The sequence below is a fragment of the Dromaius novaehollandiae genome, chromosome 9 (genome assembly GCF_036370855.1).
Source record: "Dromaius novaehollandiae isolate bDroNov1 chromosome 9, bDroNov1.hap1, whole genome shotgun sequence".
NCBI classification, from domain to species: Eukaryota; Metazoa; Chordata; class Aves; order Casuariiformes; family Dromaiidae; genus Dromaius; species Dromaius novaehollandiae.
Genome location: NC_088106.1, coordinates 3,224,690 through 3,237,068, shown reverse-complemented (window position 1 = coordinate 3,237,068; position 12,379 = coordinate 3,224,690). Strand labels below are relative to the sequence as shown.

At 44.8% G+C, this 12,379-nt stretch overlaps 1 protein-coding gene across 1 annotated transcript in view; it reads right to left on the bottom strand.

Moving 5' to 3' along the window:
• The window catches only part of SCHIP1 (schwannomin interacting protein 1), a 179,252-nt gene extending 166,873 nt beyond the window's left edge, over nt 1-12,379 (bottom strand). The window contains exon 1 of the mRNA XM_064516555.1: nt 12,305-12,379. Coding sequence (XP_064372625.1) covers nt 12,305-12,313 — 9 coding nt within the window. The 5' untranslated portion in view covers nt 12,314-12,379. The remainder of the gene's footprint in view (nt 1-12,304) is intronic.

The following is a 12,379-nucleotide window of genomic DNA, read 5'->3' as shown; positions in this document are numbered from 1 at the left end:
TGGCGAAGGAAGCCAAGCAGTTGCTGTTTCACGGAGTGAATCGGAGGCACAGGGAGACCAAGAGCAAAGCTTGTCCTTGATTTTGGAGCGGGAGGTAGAACTGGGGAATACCTGGAGGTACCCACATGTTTCAGGCTTCAGATGCAACTGTGATTGCTCAGCACCCACGGCCATAAACCGGGTGTCCAGAAGAGTGAAGACCACACCAAGGTCCCAGGTTACCCACACAAATACTGGCGCTGAGGCCAGCTCGGAGGGCAATATCCCACAGTAGCATTGCCATTAGCTAGGATGTTGTTCGTCATGTATCCGCAAGCCCTTATCTCGCCTACACGCTTCCAAAAATCTCCAGTCTCCTGCACGTCGTAGCTCTGCTTCATCCCCTGCGCTGGCTCGTGCTCCGCTGCTGCAGCCGGCAGGAACCAGGCTGGGATCAGGGCAGGCTCTTCCTTACCGTCGAAGCAGCACATTGATAGGGAATGTGTGTCTGCACGGCCAGTCGGGATGAAGTCACTCAAAACAGAAACTTACTGCCAAATATGAAGTCATTCACCTTCTAGAGAGCTTCAGCTTATATATAGCATAAGTTTCTGTCCTGAAATACACCCAGTAGCAACCGAAACACGCAACCACTCACAACAGAAATGTGCTGGCAAAAGTGAAATGCAAATGCATTCGTCTTCCAAAGAGCCTCGCTACGTACCGAGCATAAGTCTGAATCCCAAAATAATACCCACTACCAACTAAAACACACACATTTCCCCACATCTCCTCTTGCTTCCATCAATTAAGCAGCATAGTGAAGCAATTTCCCTCGTTAACATATGCACTATATTAAGGCTAGCCAAGATTTAACATTCTTTTGTTAATTTGGCAGAGGGGAAAGACACAATAGAAGAGAGCCCGACAATTTGCAGCCATCTGCGATACTGAAAACAGTAATAAACTTGAAAAGTGCTGTTATTATACATGTTATCGCTCCTAGCAAGCCAATGTCTTCAAATATTTATGCCTTTTATATCTAAATTAATGCCTCTTAATTTCTGTAGGAAGAAAGTGTTTTCAGACTTCTCTTCCCATTATATGACCATTAATCTTGTCCACCAGTTCAAGCTCCTGTGGCACAATACAATTTACTCTGCCAGAGATCACTGGATAAGTCATTCTCAGTTATGGATGTAAGACGTTGAACTACTTAACGCTTTTATTTTTAGGTTTAGGACATGCTCCACTGGTACTCAGTGTCTTAGGCCACTTCATCTTCATGCAAAGAAGACCTTCCCAGTGCGATGGGGCGTATCTACCACCGAGCTCACTGCTTTGCTTGTGAACAAACACGAAGTTTCTCAAAGGATAATAAAATCTGTATTTCATACTAAAGTTTGTGTAAGAACAGTCAAAGGCGTCTCAGCGACAGGTCTGTAGGTAATTGCTTCCCCCACCCCCCATCTGAATACGTTCACCGTCCTAATGATGAATCCACCATCTCCCTTCTGCCAGGGAGAAATTGCAGCGGCTTCTCAGCGTGCTGGCGCTGCGGGTCACATCTATCATCCCCAGGCCTCCGCTTTGCTTTTAATTACAACGCTTCGCTCAGGAATGTAACTTCACACCATAATCCTAAGGAGAGAGTAGCATTTAATTTGTAGAACAGCCATTAAATCCTCTGCTTCAATGCCATTAATTTGCTGCTGCTCCTCTCACTAAGAAAAAGACAACGTTACCTTGCTTTCAGGATTGAAGATTTCATGAAAAGCTGTTTGCCCAAAGCCACAATCACTTTAAAATTAGTTGCTTTTCCTCAATGTCCACATGCTTGCTGTGATACCGTGAGCTAACTAAAACCTCCGCAGAGAATCAGTCCCAAATAGCAGAGAGTAAGGGGACGGCTGCACTTTTTTAAAGGGATAATTTAAGGCCAGTCATTGTGCCTGTGACAACCGCTTCGGGTTGAACATCTCAGTTCCATTTTTCCCAGGTTGGGTTTTTATTTTCATATATAAGCGGATCCCATTTTTGTGAGACTGGAGAGATGAGGAGGTCGGCACAACTGTAATAGCTGCTGAACCACACAACGAGGACGGGGTCCGAGCTGTGCTTACACATACTTGTGTCCTTTGGCCCTCTCCTGAGCCTAAAATCCACTGTTTCCTGCCAAAATTTGCACCTGTTCCCTAGCGAGTGGACATTTTCCATCATGATTTCATACGGATCACAGAGCTGCCCGCTTTCGGACCGGTAACACCCACACCAGCATTTCTGCTCTACGGAAAAAAAACACATTAGTGGCAGCCGGTTTTATTTGTGGGCTCTTTTGTTCCCTATAGAAAGTAGGAAAGATGTGGGCAAGTAGCTTGGGATATTTGGGGGAGAGAAAAAGAAAAGGCAGGCTATTAAATGCTGCCTTACAATTTCAGGCACTAGCAAAACACCAACTTACAGAAAAATGAAAGCTCCGCTGTCTGGGTTCCTAGCAGAATAGAAAGCTACAGCCTCAAGGATCCTTTGTTGTTGACTTAAGATAAAACATTAAAAAAAGAGTTACAGCAGTGCCCAAAAGGCAACCAAGGCAACTGCGTAGTTGAAGCAGAGTTTCGAAGACAGCATTTGCCCTCACCGGCGGTTCTCAGTCAAGGCAAGGGAACAAAAACCAACAGAGAAAATTTCTGGAATGAAGTCACGTTGATCTCTCCCAAGCAGAAAAAAATACAACTTTCACTCAACAAAACCTTTTAAAAAAGTGGGTAAGCACTAGTGGCGTGGTCCTAAGCAAAATCCGAGAAGCAGGAAAGCATATTTAAACTGAGCCTAGCTCCAAAAGCTCGCCGACACACGAGGTTTTTCACCAGTCAAGTTTTCCCGTCTATCATGCCAAAGAAGACACAAGAACGTATCAAAGTCTGGACAAGGTGACCCCGAAGGTGATTATTTTTAACTACATGTATGGTTTACATTTGAAAAGCACCTAGAGGCCTTCAAAGGCAAAATCCCACTCAATCTGTAAAAGCCGTAAGACTGACTTTTGCCTTTGCAAGACTAGCCGAGCCCTGTCGAACACCTTCCACCGCTTCTTCGTGGTTTGCAAACACGTAGGACATGCCAGACTGGCCCAGAGTTGATATATGGCTCTTAGAAAACAAGAAGATAACTCAGCTGTTGTTTGATTTATGGCAAGATTTTAGATTTATTACAAAAATTAAGACAAGAAAAGATATGCTTAACTTTTTTTCTGACATTGGTATCTTTTTTAGGGTCATATTAAACATACAGAAGGGAATTTTAAAAGGTCTCAGCATTTGCCTTAGTCTGTTCCTGTTAACAGAAAATTCAGCATTATTTTAAATGGGAACAGAGAGACCAAGCATCTGCATTTCTGTTGCACATTTGGGTTTTGGGGTGGTTTTTTACTCCCTCTCCTGTGGTGAAAAGATGGTGCCATTTCACATAATTTTGTGGCTCTCGCACGCGGGCTCATAAAATCCAGCTGAGCAAACGTGATTCCCAGGCAGCGGAGGAATAAAGCAGCCCTGCGCGGACGAGACAGCGACGATACCGCGCGCCTCCCGAGCAGAGCAAATCCGCTTTTGCTCAAAGAAAAAAAAAAATTCTTAAAAAATTATATATATGCCTAAAATCTAGCAAACGTCTGCCATAGTCAAGCCTGTTTGCCACAGAGGGCAAATACAGGCTCTCCAGAATAGCTTTCTCCTGTCACTATGCATTGCTGCAGAAGCAGCACAAGCTGCAGAGAGTGTGCCCGAAACAAAAGCTTGCTTAGAGAACCGGTCATTTACTCAGCTACAAACATGTAAAATCCTCAGGTTTTGACTACTCCAGCAGATCTGTTTCTAAACTGCTCATAGGAAACCTCTTTGTCGGAAGCATCTGTGTATTTCTGAGAGCAGGTGGCTTACACTGATTTTTTTTGGAAGACGCTAACCCAACATTAGATTAGAAAAACACTGTTCAGCTTGGTCTGACAAGTGCATATATATTTATATATATATATATATATATATATTTACATACACACACACACAAAACAGGTATAAATAACTGGTATAGGGACACATTGGCGGCAGCAGGGCTATACCTCGCGTGTGGAGGAATCCCCTCTCGAGCATCGGGGCTTACACATGGGCATTTGGGGGTAAAACGAGCAAAGCTTTAATAGCAGGGTGTCACCGGGGCGGCTTTTTCCTCCTCAGGACAGCGCATCGCCACTATAATGCTCATAGTTTCTGGTAAATCCACATGGTTATATGGTATAGCAATAGTTAGAAATAAGCCCAGCCGTCTATTACATTTTTTTCAAAGGACAAGGAACGCTTTCCTCAGTGACTACATAAAAGCCTTGGAATGGGAAAGAGAGAAAAAGTGAAGAGAAAGATAAAAATAGAGGAAAAACTGACATCAAAGCTTTCATTTTTACTTTCTTTTTCTTTGTTCCTTAAATAATTTCCAAGGAACTTGTGAGATGGGAAGAAATATCTCGAAATGGTACATATAAAATATAATTCCATAAAAAAATTCTTTTCTTTTTTAAGAAAGCAGTTTTAAAATGTCAGGCTGTAACATTTATGATTAACTTATGAAATCTGATAGAGTTTCTTAGCAATTTGCAACAGATTTCATAAGCAGTATCTTCTCATTCAAAATCCATAAGTCACAACCCCAAATGTCGTGAAACTGAGTTAAAAAAGAATTACTTTAAACAGCAATAAATATGGGTGCTTCATTTGCCTTTGGGTTTTTTGAGCCTTTGGACTTCACATTTGCAAACTATTCTCTGCAAACAGAGAAGGCCAGAAATACATTTTCATTAAAAATGCAAGAGCTAAGAATATGGAGTCCAAGTGTGGGAAAACATCTACCAAGCTCTTTTTAATACTGATGCATCAACAACATCTACCTGAACCCCGCAAGCAAATCTGGGGCAGAAATCTCTTATATCTGCAAAGTCAGATTTGAGCCAGTTTTCCTCTTCAGAGCTTGCTCTTTCAATATATAAGAAAAGATTCTTTCTGGTGGCATGAAGCTACTCCAGAGCCTGCTTTGGGGATTCACACCAGAGGTTTGGAGACAACCCACTGGCTTGAGAAGTAAGCGCTGAGCTCGCTTTTGTTAGCGCAACATTTGGAAACTTGTTAACTTACACTGATTCAGAGGAGTTTTATTTTATTAATATAAGATGTTCCAACAGCAAGCAGCACAGGAAAGAAAGAAACTAATTAAAAAAAGGCATCTGGCTTTAAAATAATCCAGAAGTACTTAGAAACAGGGTTGGACTGCTGCTTTTACCATCTAGAGTCCTGCTGTACAAAGCTTCTTGGTAAAACACTGAACACGTGAGGACTAGATTTCTAGAGGAAAAGTCATTCCTAAACAGCCGTTATTCAGCTACTCTAAGCTGTGCTTTAGGAAGCAGGCTAATGACACCCCGTTGCTCAGAAAGCCTCAGGAATCAGGCTGGTTTCAACGTTTTGTGCTCAGCTTTCCTAGAGAGCTCAGGCAGGTGAGTTTTCCGAGGAGGAACGCTGTCTGGTAGTTAGCTTAAGTGATGCAATTTTCTCCCAAGGATAGTAGCACTGACTTGCAGTGATCCCTGCAGCCCTAGCTCCTTCCTGGAGAAGGTGGTGAAAATAAGAAGTCCTAATATTAGCGACGGAGGTGTATTCACTGTGGCCCGTTTCTCTTGGCAGCAGGTACCAACCCGCACCTGGAAGAGCAAAATGCAGCGGCTCAAGCCAGGGGCCAGTCCCTGAAGACACATGTTGCAGCTGACAGCCCAAGAGCCCAGGTTTTCCCTTAAAAGCAGCCTGTACAGGCTCCCCAGGCCAACACCTCAACCCTTTACAACCCAACGCCTCGGCCCTCAGCTCCTTGCAGAGCGTGTCCCATTGCCAAGGACACACTGAAGACAGGCACGTGCCTTTGCTGAAATAAATTACATCAAAACATACCAAGAAAGCTTTCTGCAGTAGCTGTTTAAAGGTACCTTGCAACGCTCTTTGGCAACCCATTATAAACAGCCCAGCCCAGAGAAAGCGCGTCAGGAAGAGCTCGGTAGCTCCGCGTTGCGGGCGATGCTTCAGGAAAGCAGTCGCTCCCACCACCACGTCCATGGAGATCATCGCCTTGGTTGTCCCTCGCTGCTGTACAGCCTCGGCCGCCCTGTTTACTTCCATCCCCTTGAGCTTGTCCTCAAAAGTTGGTTTCTCGTGTTTTCCAAAGAGCCATTGATTTTTCGGATTAAAGATGAGCGGCTGCTGTTCTGCTCAGATGGACTTTTGGCAGAGCTGGCCCCTGCTTCGCTCCAGCTGTGCTGCTCGTGCCAGGGGTTGCCCAGCTGTGGACCTCGCCGGGCGACCCAAGCCCCAGGCACCAACACAGCAGCGGCTTGTGCATTCGGCCCTAGCCCACCAAGAGGAAGAGGATGGCCAGGGTCTGAAAGCAGGCACACAAGCTGCTGGGTTTGCTTCTGCACGTGCGAATGACCTGTTCCCGAGCTGCCGTGAATTCGGCTCATTTGGCCGCTTGTTGAGGTGTGGCGTTATCCTCCCCGCGTCCCGGCGAGGCAAGCGCTGGCAGGCAGCTAGCGTAATCACAAGGCATTTCTGCTGCAAGATTTCCAAGCCTAACGTTCCTGGGATTACGCCCAGGATGGCAAAAGAAAGATCAAGCTCAGCTACCTTCGGCGCTGCAGAAATGGATGTGAGGCTGTCTGCCAAAACGCGCTCCGAGGCGGGACTGCGGTGGATGTTAACATGCCCTAATCTGTTTTATGCTTATCAAGACTAAGCAAGATGCACCAAATTAACATAACAGAGTTAGGATCTGCTAATACGGGTGAGCGTCTGGCAGAGCTTGGGGGAGTGGGGGGAACCGCGCCAAGAGCATCTTCCTCGCTTCTGGTCCTTCCCGGAGGGATGAGAAGCACTTCAAATCGCATTTTTGGATGTGGTCTAAGATTGAGCATCATATAAAGATATTTCTCTCCTAACCAAACTAGTAGAGAATGGCTTACAAACCAGTCTATGAGGGTTTCACTGTTAAAAAAACAAACAAACAACAAAAAAACCCTTATGTTTTCTTACAAATTCATTCACTTTTTCTTGGGGGCTGCTCAAAACACCCCCATCACACTACAAACAACTTTCCTCTCCTATAAACAAGAGCTTCTGTCCTGTCCCTGTCCTGACCAGTTGTAATCACGGAGATCACTGAACCTGGGATACACGCAGGCCTTGCCACTTGGTTTCTAGCAAATAAAAGCTGCTTGCCAGCCCTTGGATCTACATATCCCACAGCAGAATTTATCCAGCAGAAAAGCTGGAGTTTTGAAGGGCAACTAATATTTTACGGGGAGCATCCATCCAAAGGGTATCCAAGATTATTACAAATTAATAGCAAGCTTTATAACGCTATACGTTATCACGTCTTACTCAGACGTTGCTGTGAAGCGGCTTGCAGAAAGCGTTAGCTCATCTGCAGCCAAACTGGTGGCAGGTAACTGCTGCAGCTAGTTCACAACGCACCAATGCTACCCAACACATTTTCAGTACAGGAAATAAAAATATTTTAACCTGAAACTACAAAGGGAACAAAATCACCTGTGTAAGCTTCCCAATCTTTTCTCTGCTATGGAAGAAGACAAATTTGTGGCTAGAGCTTATCTCTTTTATTGCACCAGCTGATACAGCTGGAAAAACTAGGCAAGCTTCCGGGCTCTTCGGGTGCGAGATAGCAAGCAGCAGATTACAAAGCTAGATACAAGATGAGAAAAAATTGCTCACACTTAGGATATATGTTACATATATACCTATGTCCCAAGATCGTCGTGACTCATAGCAAAATAGCACTGGATCATGTAACAAGGGCACTTAGGACACCATGAGGCTTTCTACCATCGAGGTCCTTTTGCAGAAAGGACGGTGGTGGCAGCGGCATGACAGTGGCTCCTCGGAGGTGGGTGCAGCTGTGTTTCACCCCCGAGTCCCTCCTGCCCCAGCCGTGCCCATATTTAAAGATCTGGCAATACTAGAGATTGGGGTTCATGTCTTCGCCCCACCTCACCCACCTGCAACGCTTCACTGCAGCGGTGCCCGAGGGGGGCTCGGCCGGAGGAGACCGTGGCCCACACTAGCGTTCCCAACTTCCATGTCTTTGCTATGACATTACTGGGGCATTTAAGAACAAAAGACTTTTTTGTTTGTTTGTTTGCAATAAGAGGAAACTGCTTGCTTTCAAATATAGAGCTTAGCAAACATCTGTCCTCTAACAAGATATTTTATCGTGTTCTTCAATTTTAGAGAGACAAACACATCATGTGAACGATATTACAACATATAGCCCATTCCCTAATATAAAAATGCAATCAAACACACTCATTAAAGCTTGGAAGCAGTAAAGCAACCGAGGACAGGTCAGTTGTATTCTGCTAACATCTAATCAAAAAATTCGCTAGCTGCAGGGTCTGCAGAGGCAATTCAGTTTTAGATCAGTCATTGGATGTAGACCACAAAATCCAGTAAAAGGGAGTAAAAGGGAGCCGCAGCAGGACTGCACGGATGACACAGTTTCAACCTCCGTGTTCACCAGCAGCTGCTTCTGCCCCGCCGGCAGCTCCAAGCCCTTCCCCTCCGCAGCTCCCTGGCTTCGCCCGAGCGGCCAGGCAGGGACAGGGAGGTGCTGGCTTAGCTGCTCAGAGACGTGTTGGCTTAGATTGGGCAGAGTGGCTTGATTACACCAATCCCCACGTGCAGCTTCCCCAGATTATCAGATGCAATATTCTCTGTAGGAATTACTGGACAACTTTACCCTGTTCTTCTGTTTTTCCAGTCTAATTTCTCGCCAGGGAGGTTGGACGGCGTTGCTGATGCTGAAATGCACCTCAGCTAGGCTTTGCGTTTAATAGCGCTGTTAAACACCTTCATTTTATAGGCGTTTTAAACACTTATAATTTAATAGTGCTACTTAAACACTTAATTGAATTCTGAAAATAACTTTGAGATTTTAGTACGAATTTCTTTTGCCACAGAATAGATGATTTAAAATAACAGTGATTTTAATAGAGATTTAAAAAATGAGTTCAGTTGTCTGATCTGTTATGTGCCGTACCCCTTTGGGCACACAGCTTCTCATTGCACTGTTTCGGTGTTTAAGTTGTAAAGTTTCATTTGGCTCCCTGCGGAGATTATTTTGTGTACTATAAAAAAGACCATACAGCAGGAAAGATCCCCCTGTATTCAGCCCAGCTATGCCTTTATCATCTTACTCACTACATCTCTTTGCTCCTCAGTAAATGATTCCTCCTCTTTGCTTGATCCATGGTCTTCAGATTGGTGAGTGGTGTATGTTCCCTACCCTTTCCTATTTAGCCAAGTTATATATATTTTACTCTTTACCTTCCCGCAAGCGGGTTCCCCCAAGCCAACGTGGCTGGCTGCAGCCGAGGTGCATCGTTGCGGTCAGTGCTCAGGATTAAACACCATCTCCAAAACCAGCCCTACTCTCTTCGGAGCCTGCTGCTTCCCGGATGTTTCTACACATCTAATACAAGTGGTCTGGAAAGGCCCCGGCCATAGGGGCGGAAAGCTGCTTTCTCCGCTGTCGCCCAGCAGCTCGGTCTAGGTCTCCTGTCCTGGTTCAAAGCCCTGGTTCAGGCTCTACACAAAACCATGTCATATCAGCCAACATTTTTACCAACACAATTTTATCACTATTCACGGTCTTTCTGAGAACTACTTTAAGCGATGTCTATCTTCACTTATTTTGGCATACCTTTAAATGAAGTATTGTCTAAGTTTAATTGACTCCTGCTTTCTTACAGAGGTATCTAAGAGGAGATATGATCAGCACTCTTACCTAGTAGCTATTTCCCCAAATACCTCTTTTTCTCAAAAGTGCGTTATATACTCTTCAAAGGACTTGACCTTTCTAAATGAAAATGTCCCCACATCTGGATTCTGCTGAATTCAATAAGGATTCACGTAGCTCATGCCCAAACTCCTAAAGAACGCCTAGGCGAAACCGTTCTTTTCTGAGGCATTTTAACATTACATTTAGCATTGCTGTGGGTGTTTCCGTATACCGTATCTACACACATCAAACCTGTTGTATAGGAGCGTATTTAAACTCAGGTTGCGATGTATTAACCTGCGTCCAGGTGGACAGTGAGGTCTGAGGAGTTCTCAGGCAACGTTGGACGGTCTGGTACGTCGGGACAAGCATTGCTGCTTGATGACAACGAAGCCTGTTGACTGGTTTTCGGTACCACCGCGAACACGAAAGCCTTTCCACCAGACCCTACAGCCACCGACATCAACGAGAGCAATTCTGACAACACTGCGGGGATCGAGGGCAAGTTCAACGCGGAGCTTGAGCCACGTGTGGTCTGCAGACACCGCTGCTGGCCCGTGGTACGGCACAACGTCCCGTGAGAACACCCGAAGACTAGATTACTCATACCCATGTGAATTACTGCCTTCTCAGATGTACAAAGTGTTAAACATCGTCTTCACAATGAAGTTTACCCACACTTACAAGTCTGTTTAATAGTTATCGATATTTTCTGAGTTCACCTTCAGAGAGTATACCAAAGTATTACTGTGTTTTCCTTGACATCCAAGGAAACTGCAAGTATAGAAATTGTCCTTGAAATTCATCTCATTTCTGTATTTCAGATCTATACAAACTTTTAAATACAAAATATAAGAACTAACCGGTAACCACTGGCCATATCAGTAGGCTCATTGGTTTTATTCAGATTATGTTAGTCCACAAACTCTTAGAGTAAGAACTTGCAGGACCCTTAAATAACGTAAAAAGGGAGTTTTAAGAGGCCAGAGTTTAAAACAAGCGCAGGTCAGATATGGTATCTGTACTTTGTAATGGACAGTGCAAGCAGGTCAAAAAATATTTGACACAATGTTTGTGGCTCTACAGTACTGATTTGTGAGCATTAAGTGAATTCCAGCATCTTACTGTTAAAATAAACTCTTTACGTATACATATTCATTTATAAGACTACCTATACAGCTTATCTAGCCTATCACACGGCCGGCAAAACTTGAATCAGGCAATAAAAGGAATCAAAATATATTCAGCTCAAGCTAAATTAGATACTGCTAATGCATCTTTTTTCCTGTGCAATTTAGCAAATTAGTTTACATTGTCTGACAAGTTGTCCTGGAAAACATAAAAGCTCAGATTAATTTTAGCTTTGCAGAAATTATAATTCAATATTTGCTTTTTCTCCAACCACCGACACTAGAGTTAAGACCCATATCTTTTATGTCGTGTCAGATATATCAATACCAATGTGTTAAGCCTCCTCCTCCTCTCCTGCTGATTTAAAGGCAGCTAGATGTTGCCTGTGTAGCGTATATATATTCTCACCTGCTGTGTCAAAGCCCTAAAATGAAATGCCCGAGCTACCATTTACAATTAGCTTTAACTCCAATTTGTTGTCTCAGAAATACGTTAGCCTGCTCTCTCTCTTCAGTTAATAGCACCGAGTTGTATATATTACCCTCTGGTGTTTATATACATTCATTTCAATGTATTGCTTTCTGATTGACAGCTTTTTAATGGTGCATACAACATTTACGCGTTCTGCTTGCAAGCAGAGGAAAATGAAAAAGCCTCATGGGTTATTTCTGAACTACATGGAAATACCGTGCAGTTTTACACCAGGTGTAAACGTACCCCACGCTGAAGAAGCTGCCCTTGGGGGAAGTGATTTTAAGAGGGAAGAAACGGAGGAGCCGAACGCCTGCTGCACGCCCCGCAGCATCGCCCCGCCAGCGCTTTTCCCCCCCGATAATTGCAGAGCAAAAAATAAAAGGGCAGTTGAATCCACAGCAATCCCGCAACAGATTCAGCCCTCCGGATCCTCAGGCGTTTTCTCAAACGCTGTTTTAAATCGTTACCGCGTGAAGATGACCCCCTCATTCCCGAGCCCGCACCGTAATACAGTCTGAAAGCTCAGTTTCCCTAATAAACTTGCTGCAGCTTTGTGCACGTTAGCAATTGCATTTGCTAATCTGCAGTTGTGCAAGCCTCCTTGTCTAAAGGGTGGGTGAAAAAAAAAAAGTGCCGCTTGATTTAAGCTTCCTTTAGGAAATCTGCCCGCACATCCCCGGCCGGCACGTAAAGCGCACAGCATCCGCGCCCCGGCAGGCACCCCCGCCCGCCGGCAGCTCTCCCTGCAGTTATTCCCGGGCAACCGGTCTGTCCGGGAGCTCGCACAGCCGCACGAGAGAAACGCGCCGGTATCCGTGTAGAAAATGAAATGGGTTACCAGCCGCATCGTGAAGTTTCCGCGTGCCCCGCGGGGAAGCGAGAGGGAGAGCAGCCGCTCGCGCCGTGCTCCTCG